The 17,046-nt window shown below is 51.4% G+C and overlaps 1 protein-coding gene across 13 annotated transcripts in view; it reads left to right on the top strand.

The window, feature by feature from the left end:
- EML2 (EMAP like 2) overlaps nucleotides 1–17,046 on the top strand; it is a 38,331-nt gene that overhangs the window by 11,848 nt on the left and 9,437 nt on the right. For 11 of the 13 annotated variants that reach the window (XR_010131987.1, XM_019016350.3, XM_055369745.2 and 8 more), the window contains 8 exons: nucleotides 571–640; nucleotides 739–849; nucleotides 3,723–3,818; nucleotides 6,928–7,062; nucleotides 8,937–9,036; nucleotides 14,265–14,419; nucleotides 14,569–14,694; nucleotides 16,708–16,839. Coding sequence is in view for 12 of the 13 variants with exons in the window: in XM_019016350.3 (XP_018871895.2) it covers nucleotides 571–640; nucleotides 739–849; nucleotides 3,723–3,818; nucleotides 6,928–7,062; nucleotides 8,937–9,036; nucleotides 14,265–14,419; nucleotides 14,569–14,694; nucleotides 16,708–16,839 (925 nt within the window). In the remaining variant the exon portion in view is untranslated. The remainder of the gene's footprint in view (nucleotides 1–570; nucleotides 641–738; nucleotides 850–3,722; nucleotides 3,819–6,927; nucleotides 7,063–8,936; nucleotides 9,037–14,264; nucleotides 14,420–14,568; nucleotides 14,695–16,707; nucleotides 16,840–17,046) is intronic. The other 2 variants (XM_055369751.2, XM_063701460.1) reach the window with 1 other exon arrangement.

The following is a 17,046-nucleotide window of genomic DNA, read 5'->3' as shown; positions in this document are numbered from 1 at the left end:
CCCAGGCTGGAGTCCAGTGGCACGATCTCGACTCACTGCAACCTCCGCTCCTGGGTTCAAGCGATTCTCCTGCCTCAGCCTCCCGAGTAGCTGGAACTACAGGTGCCCGCCACCACGCCCAGCTAATTTTTGTACTTTTACTAGAGACAGGGTTTCCCCATGTTGGCCAGGCAGGTGTCAAACTCCTGACCTCAGGTGATCCGCCCGCCTCGGCCTCCCAAAGTGCTGGGAGACTCCGCCTCTTAAAAAAAAACAAAACTGAATAGGCACTCCAGACAATTCCTGGTGGCTGGAGCAGGGTGGTGTCAGCCCCCTTAAATAAGTGTGCTCTCCTGGCCACTATGTGAGGTACAGACGTGCGTCCTGCTGGCATTTGAGTTAGAGGACCCAGGCCTAAGTCTTGCTTCTGATCCAGCGCACCCGGAGGGCATCCGCTTACTGCTATTAATGGACTAAATACACGTTTATTTACTAAACTCAACCAGCCAATTTGTGGAATGAATGTCCTGGGTCTCTGTGAGCCTCTTCTCTCCCACTGAGCCCTGGTCTCTCTGTCCCATCTTTCCGCAGCTTGGCCATCCACCCAGATATGGTCACCATCGCCACGGGACAGGTGGCGGGCACCACTAAGGAAGGGAAGGTAATGGAAGGGAGGGGAAAGCAGAAAAGAGTGCAGGACGCAGTTGTGGGGGACAAGCAGCTGGCACCCCCAAGGTAACAAGCCTCTCTTCCCTGCAGCCGCTGCCGCCCCACGTGCGCATCTGGGACTCAGTTTCCCTCTCCACCTTACACGTGCTGGGCTTGGGGGTGTTTGACAGAGCCGTGTGCTGTGTGGGCTTCTCCAAATCTGTAAGTCCTTCGCCCACCCTAACCCCGCCCCTTCGCCCCGAAAAGGAGGGCAAGTGCCCGCACCTTTTCACCTGCCCCTTGGGTTGAGGGCCGGGAATCCTGCTGGAGGCGTGGCCCGCCTCTGTGACGTCACAATGAGGGCGTGGCCTCACCCCAAGGGGCGGGTGAGTCACCGTGCCCGCCCAGCCCTCTCAGGCATTTTAAACCCAGTGCCTAGGGCCCAGCTGCTCCTTGCCCATTTGCAGGCGGGTTTTGGCATGTCCAGGCAGAGATAAGTACAGAAAGCGAGAGTAAGCCTTTAGGAATTTGGAGAGCAGTTTGACAACACCACAACATCCAAGTGTGTGATTGTGGGTTTTTTTTTAAAAAAAAAATCCTATTTTGGCTGGGCATGGTGGCTTGTGCCTGTAATCCCAGCACTCTGGGGGGCTGAGGTGGGAGGATCATTTGAAGTCAGGAGTTTGAGACCAGCCTAGCCAACGTAGTGAAGCCCGTCTCTACCAAAAAAAGTACAAAAATTAGTCTGACGTGGTGGCGGGCGCCTGCGGTCCCAGCTACTCGGGAGGCTGAGGCAGGAGAATCGCTTGAACCCGGGAGGGGGAGTTTGCAGTGAGTCGAGATCGCGCCACAGCACTCCAGCCTGGGCGACAGAGCGAGACTCGTACTCAAAAAAAAAAAAAGGCCAGGTGCAGTGGCTCACGCCTGTAATCCTAGCACTTTAGGAGGCCGAGGCGGGCGGATCACAAGGTGAGGAGTTTGAGACCAGCCTGGCCAACATGGTGAAACCCCGTCTCTACTGAAAATACAAAAATTAGCTGGGCATGGCGGAGGGTGCCTGTAATCCCAGCTACTCGGGAGGCTGAGGCAAGAGAGTCGCTTGAACCTGGGAGGCGGAGTTTGCAGTGAGCCGCCGAGATCGCGCCATTGCACTGCAGCCTGGGCGACAGGGCGAGACTCCAACTAAAAAAAAAAAAAAAAAAAAAAAAAAAATTCTAATTAGCTGGGTGTACTAGTGTGGGCCTGGGCCTGTACTCCCAGGTACTTGGGAGGTTGAGGTGGGAGGATTGAATGAGCATAGGAGATCGAGGCTGCAGTGAACTGTGATCATGCCACTACACTCCAACTTGGGCGATATGGCAGGACCCTGACTTTAAAAAGTAAAAAATAAATAAAAATTGGTCAGATGCGGTTCATGCCTGTAATCCCAGCACTTTGGGAGACCAAGGTGGGTGGATCATTTGAGGTCAGGAGTTCGAGACCAGCCTGGCCAACACGGTGAAACCCCATCTCTACTAAAAATATACAAAAATTAGCTGGGTGTGGTAATCCCAGCTACTCAGGAAGCAGAGGCAGGAGAATCACTTGAACCTGGGAGGCGGAGGTAGCAGTGAGCTCACATCCCACCACTGCACTCCAGACTAGGGGACCGAGTGAGACTCTGTCTCAAAAATATATATAGATAGATAAAAATCATATTTTACATTTTTATCATATTTGATTAAAATATTAGTCTTCAATGGATTAGGGAGTAAAAAACAGCCAGTCTCCTGCACAGATAGCTTAAGAGGCACTGGATTGGACCCTCACCGGTTTTCTGAGGCCTAAATAAACATTTAAGAGCTTGGGGTGGGGGTAAGCCATATTGTTACCAAAGGTGTAGAGAAGAAAATAAAACCTTGCCAAATCAAAATTAACCTGTATTTAATGAAAGGTATAAAAGCCCAACATTGGCCAGGCGAGGTGGCTCATGACTGTAATCCCAGCACTTTGGAAGGTGGAAGCGGGTGTATCACCAGAGGTTAGGAGTTCAAGACCAGCTTGGCCAACATAGTGAAACCCTGTCTCTACTAAAAATACAAAAATTAGGAGGGCATGTGGTGGCATGTGCCAGCTACTTGAGAGGCAGAGACAGGAGAATCGCTTGAACCTGGGAGGTGGAGGTTGCAGTGAGCCAAGATCACGCAACTGCATTCCAGCCTGGGCAGTAGAATGAGACTCAGTCTCAAAAAATAAAATAAAATAAAAAACAAACAAAAACCCAACATAATACCAACTTTGTTAACTGCTGAATTTCACCTACATCAGTCATTCTATATATATGTAAATGCAAATGAGATGATGTCAGCAAGAATTCCTGGCTAGGGGTGCTGGCTGCAGAGAAACAATAGCTGAGCGCAAATGAAATGAGTTTATTAGGGATGAGTCATTTCAAGGCATAGTATGAAACCATTTCAGATGTCTTCACAGCTTCTAATGGAGGGTGTATTTTAATGTGTTTCCTGCAAAATGGCCAGGGCCTTTGAAGGTCTTTTTTTTTTTTTTTTTTTTTTTTGAGACAGAGTCTCTCACTGTCACCCAGGCTGGAGTGCAATGGCGCAATCTTGGCTCACTGCATCCTGTGCCTCCTAGTTCAAGCGATTCTCCTGCCTCAGCCTCCCGAGTAGCTGGGATTACAGGCACCTGCCACCACGCCTGGCTAATTTTTTGTATTTTTAGTAGAGACAGGGTTTCACTATGTTGGCAAGGCTGGCCTCGAACTCCTGACCTCGTGATCCACCTGCCTCGGTCTCCCAAAGTGCTGGGATTAGAGGTGTGAGCCACCACGCCTGGCTTTTTATTTTTTTTTAATATTTAAATTTGTTTTGTTTAAGAGACAGGGTCTCCCTATATTGCCTAGGCTGGCCTCAAACTCCTGGACTCAAGCGATCCTCCCACCTACGCCTCCCAAAGTGCTATGATTACAGGCATGAGCCACTGTGCCCAGCCTGAAGGTTTTAAAACAGGCCTGTGTGGTGAATGCCTTGGTGGGCATGGGGGGAGGATGGGCCCTGACTCCCCTTGCCTCTATCCCCCTCCTCTCTCCTCCTCTTTAGAATGGAGGCAACCTGCTCTGTGCAGTGGATGAATCCAATGATCACATGCTCTCGGTGTGGGACTGGGCCAAGGAGACCAAGGTGGTGGATGTCAAGGTGAGGTGACTTTTCTCATCCCCTCCCCCTGGGTGCCACTGTGGGACTTGCCCAATCTCAGTGGTTAGGAGTCTGCAATCAGATAGACCCGTGTTTAAGCCCTGGCTTTACTCCTTGCTGGCTGTGTGACTTGAGCAAGCCACTTGCCACCTCAGAGCCTTGGTGGTCTCATCTATAATATGGGGATAATAGGCTGGGCAAGGTGGCTTACACCTGTAATCCTAGCACCTTGGGAGGCCAACATGAGAGGATTGCTTGAGCTCAGAAGTTTGAGATCAGCCTGGGCAACATAAGGAGACCTATCTCTACTTAAAAAAAAAAAAAAAAAGGCCGGGCATGGTGGCTCACACCTGTAATCCCAGCACTTTGGGAGGCCGAGGCAGGCAGATCACCTGAGGTCAGGAGTTCAAGACCAGCCTGACCAACATGGAGAAACCCTGTCTCTACTAAAAATACAAAATTAGCTGGGCATGGTGGCACATGCCTGTAATCCCAGCTACTCGGGAGGCTGAGGCAGGAGAATCTCTTGAACCCGGAGGCGAAGGTTGCGGTGAGCCAAGATCACACCATTGCACTCCAGCCTGGGCAACAAGAGCTAAACTCCGTCTCAAAAACAAAAAACAAAACAAACAAAAAATCTGGCACTTAAAAAAAAAATTAACTGGGTGTGGTGTGCACCCGTAGTCCCAGCTACTTGGGAGGCTAAGGTAGGAGGATCGCTTGAACCTGGTAAGTTGAGGCTGCAGTGAGCCATGATTGCACCATTACACTCCAGCCTGGGCAACAGAGTGAGACCCTGCCTCAAAAAATTAAATAGATAAAATAAAATGGGGATAATGGTAGCAGCTTCCTCGTAGGGCCTTGGTGAGGATATGGAGATATGGGGTACGGTGGACCAGGCCCAACAGACGGGTGGGTTTGAGGTGGCTGCTGACTCTGCAGTCCTCTGGTGTCTCGATTTCCCTCTCTGAGAGGTGGCCTATTTTAAGGATGAGGCATGGTGAGGGGAAGAGATACTTGCCTCAGGTTGCACACCTGTCCTGGGCTGGGGGAAGGAAACCTGGGTTTTGTTCTATTTATTTATTTATTTATTTATTTATTTACTTACTTACTTACTTACTTACTTTGAGACAGAGTTTCATTCTTGTCACCCAGGCTGGAGTGCAATGGCATAATCTTGGCTCACTGCAACCTCCACCTCCCAGGTTCAAGCGATTCTCCTGACTCAGCCTCCTGAGTAGCTGAGACTACAGGTGTGTGCCACCACGCCCGGCTAATTTTTGTATTTTTAGTAGAGACGGGGTTTCACCATGTTGGCCAGGCTGGTCTCGAACTCCTGACCTCAGGTGATCCATCTGCCTCTGCCTCCCAAAGTGCTGGGATCACAAGCGTGAGCCACTGTGCCTGGTGGAAACCTGGGTTTTGAATCAAGGCCCACTGTTTGGGGAAACAGAAATGGTACAGAGGCTGTGCTCTGGAATTAGGGCTAGGTGAGCTGGGTTCCACACACAACTCTTGCCTAGCTGTGTGGCCTTAGGCAAATGGTTTACCCTCTCTGAGCCTCACTTTTTTTTTTTCTATTTGAGATGGAGTCTCGCCCTGTCACCCAGGCTGGAGTGTAATGGTATGATCTCGGTTCACTGCAACCTCCACCACCTGGGTTCAAGTGATTCTCCTGCCTCAGCCTCCCAAGTAGTTGGGATTACAGGTGCGCACCACCACGCCTAATTTTTTTGTATCTTTAGTAGAGACGGGGTTTCGCCACGTTGACCAGGCCAGTCTCGAACTCCTGACCTCGTGATCCGCCTGCCTCGGCCTCCCAAAGTGCTGGGATTACAGGTGTGAGCCACTACACCCGGCCCTCTCTGAGCCTCACTTTTTTTGTGAGACGGAGTTTTCCTCTTGTTGCCCAGGCTGGAGTGCACTGGCACGATCTTGGCTCACTGCAACCTCCGCCTCCCGGGTTCAAGCAAGCAATTCTCCTGCCTCAGCCTCCCGAGTAGCTGGGATTACAGGCATGCACCACCACGACCAGCTAATTTTGTATTTTTAGTAGAGACGGAGTTTCTCCATGTTGGTTAGGCTGGTCTCGAACTCCCGACCTCAGGTGATCCACCCGCCTCAGCCTCCCAAAGGGCTGGGATTACAGGCGTGAACCACCACGCCCAGCCTGAGCCTCACTTTTTAATTTGCAATGAGGTGGGCATAATGGCCTTGACCTCACAGGGAGATGGAGGATTAAAGGAGCTAATGACTGTAAAGTGTTGAGCACAGTGCTTAGGGCAGAGGAGAGGCGCTCCAAGTGTCTGCTGTTTTGTTAATGATGAAGAAGATGATAATGCTTCGCTGGCTTGTCCTGCTTCCTGTACTTTAATTTACCGTATAGGAAAGGTACTGGCCAGGTGTGGTGGCTCACGCCTGTAATCCCAGCACTTTAGGAGGCTGAGGTGGGAAGATCACTTGAGGTCAGGAGTTTGAGACCAGCCTGGCCAACATGGTGAAACCCCATCTCTACTAAAAATACAAAAATTAGCCAGGTGTGGTGGCACGTCCCTGTAAATCTAGCTATTTGGGAGGCTGAGGCAGGAGAATCACTTGAACCTGGGAGGCAGAGGTTGCAGGAGCCGAGATTGTGCTACTGCACTCCAGCCTGGGCAATAGAGCGAGACTCATATTCAAAAAAAAAAAAAAAAAGCCGGGCGCAGTGGCTCACGCCTGTAATCCCAGCACTTTAGGAGGCTGAGGCGGGTGGATCACGAGGTAAAGAGTTCGAGACCAGCTGGGAAACATGGTGAAATCCTGTCTCTACTAAGAATACAAAAATTAGCTGGGTGTGGTAGCACCTGCCTGTAATCCCAGCGATTCGGGAGGCTGAGGCAAGAGAATCGCTTGAACCCAGGAGGCGGAGGTTGCAGTGAGCAGAGATTGCACCACTGCACTCCAGTCTGGGTGACAGGGCGAGACTCTGCCCTGAAAAAAAAAAAAAAAGAAAAGTTCAGGTGTGCAGCATACAACCCAAACAGCCGTTTAGGGCAGTCCTGTGAGGGGCGGGTATAGTAGCCTTGGGGACTTTGAGGTCCTCATTCAGAATTTCCCCCACCCCCCAAAGTGCTCCAATGAGGCTGTATTGGTGGCCACCTTCCACCCCACGGACCCCACTGTGCTTATCACCTGCGGGAAATCTCACATCTACTTCTGGACCTTGGAGGGGGGCAGCTTGAGCAAGCGGCAAGGCCTCTTTGAGGTGAGTGCCAGGGGTTTGGGGGACAGGCTGGCCCTGAGAGAGGTAGTTAGGGACAGGCAGGGAGGTAGCAAGATCCCCCAGAGGGTGGCAGGGGTTTGGGATTACAGGGACGCTGAGATGTTGCCTGCTGGGGCCTCAGTTTCTTTCTCCATACCATGGTGATGATCCACCTTAACTCTGGAGTTAAGAGGGTGACCGGGCACCATGAGGTGGAAGGATCACCTGAGCTCATGGCTGCAGTGAGCCGTGATCAAATGATCACTCCAGCCTGGGTGATAGAACGAGACCCTATCTCAGAAAAAAAAAAAAAAGTTGTGAGGATTCAAAGGGATGAAGAGTACAGCAGTTCCTAGCAGATAGTAAATGGTCAATAAACGGGTACTGTGGCAAGGTGGCTCTCGCCTGTAATCCCAGCATTTTGGGAGGCTGAGCGGGGAGGATCCCTTGAGCCCAGGAGTTCGAGACCAGCCTGGGGAACATGGTGAGACCTCATATCTACAAAAAATACAAAAATTAGCTGGGCATGGTGGTGCGCACCTGTAATCCCAGTTACCTGGGAGGCTGAGGTGGGAGGATCCCTTGAGCCCAGGAGTTCGAGACCAGCCTGGGAAACATGGTGAGACCTCATATCTACAAAAAATACAAAAATTAGCTGGGCATGGTGGTGCGCACCTGTAATCCCAGCTACCTGGGAGGCTGAAGTGGGAGGATCGCTTGAGCCCAGGAGGTTGACTGCAATGAGCCATGATGGTACCACTGCACTCCAGCCTGGGTGACAGAGTGAGATCCTGTCTCAAAAAAAAAAAACAAAAAACAAAGAACAAAAAAAGGGGGTGCTGCGATTGTCGATATGATGGATAATCAGATAACTCAGAGGCTGCCTGGCTGAGAGAGCCACAAGCTGAGTGGGAAGCAGAGGGTGGGAAGACACAGGGCTTCCTCCCATAGGGCTCATTGCCTTTGGTGAGAGATGGGGCTTCCACCCCAAAAGGGAAGCCCAGAGAACACTGGGCACGGAGATGAAACAGAGACACTGAGAAGGTGGAGTGAGGCAGGGAATGGGACCTAGAGAGACAGACTGGAGATGAGGAGGGAGGAGGAGAGACAGGATGAATGAGGCGCCGACAGGAGGGGAGAAGTCAGGGGGACCAGGCCGGGTGCGGTGGCTCACGCCTGTAATCCCAGCACTTTGGGAGGCCGAGGCGGGCGGATCACTTGAGGCCAGGAGTTCAGACCCGCCTGGCCAACATGGCAAAACCCCATCTCTACTAAAAAAATATGAAAATTAGCCAGGCGTGATGGTGGGTGCCTGTAATCCCAGCTACTTGGGAGGCTGCAGCGGGAGAATCGCTTGAACCCGGGAGGTGGAGGTTGCAGTGAGCCGAGATCGCGCCACTGCACTCCAGCCTGGTGACAGAGCGAGACTCCGTCTGAAAAACAAAAACAAAAACAAAACAAAATTAGCCGGCCGGGATGGCGCAGGCCTGTAATCCCAGCTACTTGGGAGGCTGAGGCAGCAGAATCGTTTGAACCCGGGAGGGGGAGGTTGCTGTGAGCCGAGATGTGCCACTGCACTCCGGTCTAGATGACAGGTGAGACTGTGTCTCAAAAGAAAGAGTCAGGGGGACCAGAGAGAGGGCAGGAAGTGGGCCCAGGGGTAGGAAAGCGAGACAATTGTGGTCAGAACCTCTAGGCCACCGAAGCACTGCAGGCCGGATGGAGGCAGGTGGGAGAAGGGATGCTCCACGCAGAGCCTTACCCCAAATGCATAGATAGAGGGGATTGCCTGGCCACGGTCCTGGGTGACAGATGACCTCTGGGAGGCTACCTGCTTCAGTGATGCTCTGACACCTTCCTTTCCTCCCCCACCTTAGAAACATGAGAAACCGAAGTATGTGCTGTGTGTGACCTTTTTGGAAGGTGGCGACGTGGTCACAGGGGACTCTGGGGGGAACCTCTATGTTTGGGGCAAAGGTCAGTGTCACCCCATCTGTTTGGTCCCCAATCCAGTCTTCCGAAACACTCCTGGCTCTGCCTCCCTTCGTGGAATGCTGCTTGTGTGGAATGAGTGTAAATGGATGTCCGATTCCAACACCCTCGTCAAGGTTCAGCTCAAGTATCCTGATCTCCAGGAAATCTTTATTGACTCCCCCCTGCCTTGCCCTCTGGAAATCCCTTGTTAGGGATCAAGTCCAAATTATCAATGAATGGGTTAGCTCAGTTGTGGTTAGATGATGAATGGATGGATGGGTGGATGGAAGGAAGGACGGATGGGTAGATGAATGGATACATGGACAAGTGCTTTGTCCCAGCGTGTGGATCAATGAATAAGTGAATGAAGGAATGAATGAAGGTGTGATCCTAGGAAATGGATGGAAGAATAAGTAAATGAATGTGTCATCCTCCTTAAAGGGAGAGTGACTGGGTAAAGGAACAAATGAGTGGTTGTTACCACTAATGGCTAACTATGTTAGTGAATAGGTTTTGTCTCAGGCAGTGGATCTATACAGCAATGAATGAATGAGTGAATGAGTAAGTGAATGAATGAATGGTTGTTTCAGCCAACGGATTAATGTGTTATGAAGAACAGATTGTTCCAAGAATTTAATCAATGATTGGATGAATAAATGACTTGTCTTAGCCAATGGTTGGGTGAAGAAATACTTGCTCCAACCAATGGATGACTTTATTAACAAACTAATGGGTTGAGGCTGGGACAGTGGCTCATGCCTGTAATGCTAGTACTTTGGGAGGCCAAGGCAGGAAGATTGCTTGAGCCCAGGAGTTCTAGACCAGCCTAGGCAACATAGTGAGACCCCATATCTACAAAAAATTAAAAAAAGTAATAACAATAACATGCTGGGCGCAGTGGCTCACGCCTGTAATCCCAACATTTTGGGGGGCCAAGGCGGGTGGATCACCTGAGGTCAGGAGTTCGAGACCAGCTTGGCCAACATGGTGAAATCCTCTCTCTACTAAAAATACAAAATAATTACCCAGGTGTGGTGGCATGCACCTGTAATCCCAGCTACTTGGGAGGCTGAAGCATGAGAATTGCTTGAACCCGGGAGGCGGAGGTTGTAGTGAGCCAAGACTGCACCACTGTACTCCAGCCTGGGTGACAGAGCAAGACTCTGTCTCAAAAAAAAAAAAAAAATTAGCTGGACATGGTGGTGGGCGTCTGTAATCCTAGCTACACGGAGCAGGGAGGGGGGGGCGGTTTTGAAGCAGGACAATCGCTTGAACCCTGGGCAGAGGTTGCAGTGAGCCAAAACGGTGCCACTGCACTCCAGCCTGGGCAACAGAGCAAGACTCCATCTCAAAAAAATAAAAAATAAAAATAAAAAAGAGAGCCCAGCTCACCTGGAGGAAGTGATAACCACATTTGAGTCTTGAAGGATGGGAATTAAAGAGAATTATTGTTTCTTCCTCTCCTACCTTGGTCTCCTCCCTGACCTCACAGCCTTCAGCCTCGCCACCTTCAATTTGGTTTGTTCCCAGAAGCAAATGTAAATCTGACCCAGTCCCTCCCCTTCCATTGCTCCCAGGTTCCCTTGTGACAAGTCCATGCTCCTTACTGAGGCCTCCAGGACCCTGCCTGGTCTGGCCCTGCTGTCTCCTGCCTTGACGTGCATGCCCTTGTATGTTACACTTAATCACACCACATCCCTATGAGTTCCCTCAACTATCCATGTTCTCGCCTACTCTCTGCTTTTTGCAACAGAAACTTGTTCCTTCCACTTGGAACATTTTCCCGCCCTCTCTTGTCCCAGCTGACTCCTACCCCACCTTCAGATCCTTGCTCAGCCATCTCCTCCTCCAGGAAGCCCTCCCTGACTCACCTGGCTGAGTGGAGCCCTCTATGGGATCTTAGTCTCCTTGGTGTGTGCCTGAGTCTTTTGGGCCTGAACACCTGGGGTTGGCGCTGACTTGTAGTGAACCCTGCAAGGATAGGGTGTGAGGTTGCCTTGGTCACCACTGTGTCCCCATATGAGCCTGGGCCCAGAGCAAATACTGGTTAAAGAATTATTGATTGTGGCTGGGCACGGTGGCTCACGCCTGTAATCCCAGCACTTTGGGAGGCCGAGGCGGGTGGATCATGAGGTAAGGAGATTGAGACCATCCTGGTTAAAATGGTGAAACCCCGTCTCTACTAAAAATACAAAAAATTAGGTGGGTGTGGTGGCGGGCACCTGTAGTCCCAGCTACTCGGGAGGCTGACGCAAGAGAATGGCATGAACCTGGGAGGCGGAGCTTGCAGTGAGCTGAGATTGCGCCACTGCACTCCAGCCTGGGCAACAAAGCGAGACTCCGTCTCAAAAAAAAAAAAAAAAAAGAATTATTGATTGAGTGGGTTAATGGATATGGATGAAAGAATGGATAGGTAGATTGCCAGATGGGTAGATAGAGGGGTGAATGGTGAATGCGTAGATAGATTGGAAAATAGAAAATGGGTGGATGTTTGTTTTTTGGGTTTTTTTTTTTGTTGTTGTTGTTGTTTGTTTGCTTGTTTTGAGATGGAGTCTTACTCTGTTGCGCAGGCTGGAATGCAGTGGCGCGATCTCGGCTCACTGTAATCTCCACCTCCCGGATTCAAGCGATTCTCCTGCCTCAACCTCCCAAGTAGCTGGGACTATAAGGGCATGCCACCAAACCCAACTAATTTTTGTGTTTTTAGTAGAGACGGGGTTTTACCATGTTGCTCAGGCTGGTCTTGAACTCTGACCTCAAGTAATCCACCCACCTCGGCCTCCCAAAGTGCTGGGATTACAGGTGTGAGCCACTGTGCCTTGCCAAACATAGGTGGATGGAAGGATGGATTAACTGGTGAATGGTAGTTGAATGAAAGAGAGGATGGGCTGGTTGAGGTGGCTAGCACCTGTAATCCTAGCACTTTGAGGGGCTGAGGCAGGAGGATTGGTTGAGCCCAGGAGTTTGAGACCAGCCAGGGCAACATAGTGAGATCTCATCTTTACTTTTAAAAGTTTTTAGGCTGGGTGAGGTGGCTCATGCCTGTAATCCCAGCACTTTGGGAAGCCGAGGCAGGCAGATCACTTGAAGTCAGGAGTTTAAGACCAGCCTGGCCAACATAGCAAAACCCCATCTCTACTAAAAATACAAAAATTAGCCTGGCATGGTGGCGAGCACCTGTAATCCCAGCTAGTCGGGAGGCTGAGGTGGGAGAATCACTTGAACCCTGGAGGTGGAGGTTGCAGTGACCAGAGATGGCACCACTGCACTCCAGCCTAGGGGACAGAGCAAGACTCTGTCTCAAAAAAAAAAAAAAATTTTTTTTAATAAAGAATTTTTTTTAAAGACAGGGTTGCACTCTAGCGCCCAGGCTGGAGTGCAGTGGTTGCCATCACAGCTCACTGCAACCTCTGCCTCCCAGTATCAAGTGATCCTCCTGCCTCCCAAGTACCTGGGACTACAGGTGCCCACCACCAGGCCCAGGTAATTTTTGTATTTGTTGTAGAGATGAGGTCTCACTATGTTGCCCAGGCTGCTCTCGAACACTTGAGATCGAGAACAGCCGAGATCAAGTGATCTCGGCTCACTGCAAGCTCTGCCTCCTGGGTTCATGCCATTCTCCTGCCTCAGCCTCCCAAGTAGCTGGGACTACAGGTGCCTGCCACCATACCCGGCTAATTTTTTGTATTTTTAGTAGAGACGGGGTTTCACCGTGTTAGCCAGGATGGTCTCCATCTCCTGACCTCGTGATCCGCCCACCTCGGCCTCCCAAAGTGCTGCGATTATCGGCATCAGCCACCACACTCGGCCAGCCTGCACTCTCTTTTTTTTTCTCTTTTTTTTGAGACGGAGTCTTGCTCTGTCGCCCAGGCTGGAGTGCAGTGGCGCAATCTCAGCTCACTGCAAGTTCCGCCTCCCAGGTTCGCCATTCTCTTGCCTCAGCCTCCCAAGTAGCTGGGACTACAGGTGCCCACCACCACGCCCGGCTAATTTTTTGTATTTTTTTAGTAGAGATGGGGTTTCACCATGTTAGCCAGGATGGTCTCGATCTCCTGACCTCGTGATCCGCCCCCCTCGGCCTCCCAAAGTGCTGGGATTACAGGCATGAGCCACCGAACCCAGCCGCCTGCCCTCTCTTTTTAAAAAATTGTCTTTATTAGGTTGGGTGCCATGGCTCACGCCTGTAATCTTGGCACTTTGGGAGGCTGAAGCAGGCAGATCACTTGAGTCAAAGAGTTCGAGACCAGCCCGGCCAACATAGTGAAACCCTGTCTCTACTAAAAATACAAAAATTAGCTGGGTGTGGTGGCACATGCCTGTAATCCCAGCTACTGCAGAGGCTGAGACATGAGAATCGCTTAAATCCAGGAGGCAGAGGTTGCAGTGAGCCAAGATCATGCCACTGCACTCCAGACTGGTCGACAGAGCAAGACTTTGTCTCAAAAACAAAACAAAACAAAACAAAGCAAAACAAAACAAGAGAGGGCAAATGAATGGATGAGAGGTGGGTTGATGGATGGATGGCAGGGTGGCTGACTGGATGGATCAGTAGAGAGATGGGTGGATGAATGGGTAGGGTGATGGATGGATAGTCTGGTGGATGGATGGGTGATGAATGGATGAGTCGATAGTGTTCATCTAACAGACCAGTAGATAAGTGAGTGGATGGATGGATGGGTGGGTGTATGGGTCAAAGGGTAGATGGGTGGATGGGTAGATGTTAGTTCAGATGGTTTAATGAATAGATGATAAGGTATTGTATTTGAGTGGGTAGGTGGCAGGTGGTTGGGTGGGTGGAAGAGCAGATAGAAAGGTCGAAAGGTGGGGCCAGGCATGGTGGCTCATGCCTGTAATCCCAGCACTTAGGGAGGCCAAGGCGGGTGGATCACTTGAGGTCAGGAGTTCGAGACCAGCCTGGCCAACATGGTGAAACCCGTCTCTACTAGAAACAAAAAATTAGCCGGGCATGGTGGTGGGCACCTGTAATCCCAGCTACTTGGGAGGCTGAGGCAGGAGAGTCACTTGAACCCAAGAGGCAGAAGTGGAAGTGGGCCGAGATAGCACCAGTGCACTCCAGCCTGGGCAACAGAGAGACTCCGTCTCAAAAAAAAAAAAAAAAGTGGAAAAGTGGGTGAGAATGGATGGACATAGGCTTGAGAGTTCAAGATGCTTTCAGGGGTCAGCATAAGGGTGGCTTCTCCCTGTTGACCCTGCCCCTGGCCACCCTGCAGGTGGGAACCGTATCACACAGGCGGTGCTGGGCGCCCACGACGGCGGCGTGTTTGGGCTCTGCGCCCTGCGGGACGGGACGCTGGTGTCTGGAGGGGGCCGTGATCGGCGGGTGGTCCTCTGGGGTTCTGACTACAGCAAGCTGCAGGAAGTGGAGGTGAGGAGGGGCAGTGGGCTCAGATGGGGGTAGAGAGGCCCCCCGGATCTCACCAGGGCTCCCAACGCCAGACCCTCCTCCCCACAGTATGTCACCCCACACCCACCCGTGTGCATCCTACTCATCTTCCCTCTTATCTGTCCACCCAGGTCCCTGAGGACTTTGGCCCCGTGCGCACCGTGGCAGAGGGCCACGGAGACACACTGTATGTGGGGACCACCCGCAATTCCATCCTGCAGGGCTCCGCGCATACAGGCTTCTCACTGCTGGTCCAGGTGCGCCTCTCTCCTCTGCACCCCTCCCCTCTTCCCAGCTCTTTCCCTGGCCTTCCCTGCATCATCCACTCTCCCTCCCCACTCCCAGTTCTCCTCACCTCCCTGCTCTGTCCCTTTTCTGACCTGGCCCTGACCCAGGACCCCTTCCCAGGATCCAGCAACCAAGAGTTTAACTCCAAGCACAGCAGAGGGGCCCCAGGCCCCTGCTCCAACTGTGCTGCCTCCTGCCACTCTGATTGGGGGTGGCACCCTTCAGGTTGGTGAGCGTCCCTACAGGTTGTCCCACAGCTGCAGACACCCTGGCCACACACCTCTCAGACTCCAGCTCCACGGATTGGGGAAGGTCCCGCTGGAGTCTGCTTGCATTTCTTCTCGAAACTCAAACGCCTGCTCCTCCCTTCCTGGCCTCCTCCCTCCCTTCCTTACCCCTGACCCAATTAAAGAACTCACCTACCGGGAAGCACTATATTTATACTTTTTTTTTTTTTTTAATTTTTGAGACAGAGTCTCGCTCTGTTGCCCAGGCGGCAGCGCAGTGGCTCAATCTCGGCTCATTGCAAACTCCGCCTCCCGGTTCAAGTGATTCTCCTGCCTCAGCCTTCCGAGTAGCTGGAATTATAGGCATGTACCACTACGCCCAGCTAATTTTTGTATTTTTAGTAGAAATGGGTTATCACCATTTTGGTCAGGCTGGTCTCAAACTCCTGACCTCAAGTGATCCACCCACCTCAGCCTCCCAAAATGCGGGGATTACAGGCATGAACCACTGCACCCAGCCCATACTATTATATTGGCTATTATAATTATTAATCATAATATTAAATATTACTTTGGAGGCTGAGGCAGGCAGATCACTTGACATCAGGAGTCGAGACCAGCCTGGGCAACATGGTGAAACACCATCTGTACTAAAAATACAAAACATTAGCTGGGCATGGTGGCATGTGCCTGTAATCCCAGTTACTCAAAAGGCTGAGGCAGGAGAATTGCTTGAACCTGGGAGGCAGAGGTTGCAGTGAGCTGAGATCCTACCACTGCACTCCAGCCTGGATGACAGAGTGAGATTCCGTCTAAAAAAAAAATTTGTTATAAATATTAATAGTTAGACATTTCCATTTTGTGACCACATTCTCTGAATTATCCTCATGTTTAGCATTTTATTTATTTATTATATCACCCAGCCTGGAATGCAGTGGTGCCATTTCGGCTCACTGCAACCTCCGTCTCCTGGGCTCAAGGGATCCTCCTGCCTCAGCCTCCCAAGTAGCTGGGGCTACAAGTGTGCACCACCACAACTGGCAAATTTTTGTATTTTTTGTAGAGATGGGGTTTTGCCATGTTGCCCAGGCTGGTCTCGGACTCCTGAGCTCAATCTTCCTGCCTCAGCCTCCCAAAGTGTCAGGATTACTGGCGTGAGCCACCGCACCCGGCCAGCATTTTCCATCCATGATTTGAGTGAGCACAGGAATGCTATGAGGTACACATACCAATTGGCCCCATTTTACAGGCGATCAAACTGAGGTCCCAAGGAGATGTCACCTGCCTAGATGACTGCGCTCGGTCAGTAATAGAAAGCCGAAGGTCAGAGCCATCAGGTTTAGTGCCCTCCATGAGGTCCCTCAGACTTCTGGGCTCTGTCTGGATGCAGGCAGACTCCAGGAACGCCTTCCCAGATCCTTGGAGCTGGAGACCTGGGAGGTGTGTGGCCAGGGTGCAGCCTGTCTGACCCCTGAGATCAAGCTCTGAGCCACCATGCCCTCCTGCCTCCCATTGTGCAAAGAAGAAAGCAGAGGTCCCTGGAGAAGGGGCAGGATTTGCCTTGAGTCACACACCAGGGCATGGGTTCAGATGCCCAATTGAGGCCCCCTTCAGACATACTGGGAAAGGTCTTCCCTGGGTCCCGCTGGGGCAGGGTGAGTTGCTGGGGCTCATCTAGCATTTGTCTGGCGTTAGTGTTGAGTGGGAAAAGGCCAGGGCTGCTCTCTCCACCCTGCTGTCCTCCCTTTCCACCAGGGCCATGTGGAAGAGCTGTGGGGCCTGGCCACACACCCCAGTCGGGCCCAGTTTGTGACCTGCGGGCAGGATAAGCTGGTGCATCTATGGAGCTCAGATTCCCACCAGCCCCTGTGGAGCAGGATCATCGAGGTAAGGGGCCCAGGGACTGGAAAAGCACCATTCTAACAGAACTACCTTTCTCCATGTGTCAGGGCTCAGCACATTAGACTGAAACCAAACAAGGTCTTTTTTTTTTTTCTTTGAGGTGGAGTCTCGCTCTGTCACCCAGGCTGGAGGGCAATGGCACGATCTCGGCTCACTGCAATCTCCACCTCCCGGGTTCAAGTGATTCTTCTG

Source organism: Gorilla gorilla, chromosome 20, assembly GCF_029281585.2.
Source record: "Gorilla gorilla gorilla isolate KB3781 chromosome 20, NHGRI_mGorGor1-v2.1_pri, whole genome shotgun sequence".
NCBI lineage: Eukaryota > Metazoa > Chordata > Mammalia > Primates > Hominidae > Gorilla > Gorilla gorilla.
This window is presented reverse-complemented; position numbering and strand designations above follow the sequence as displayed.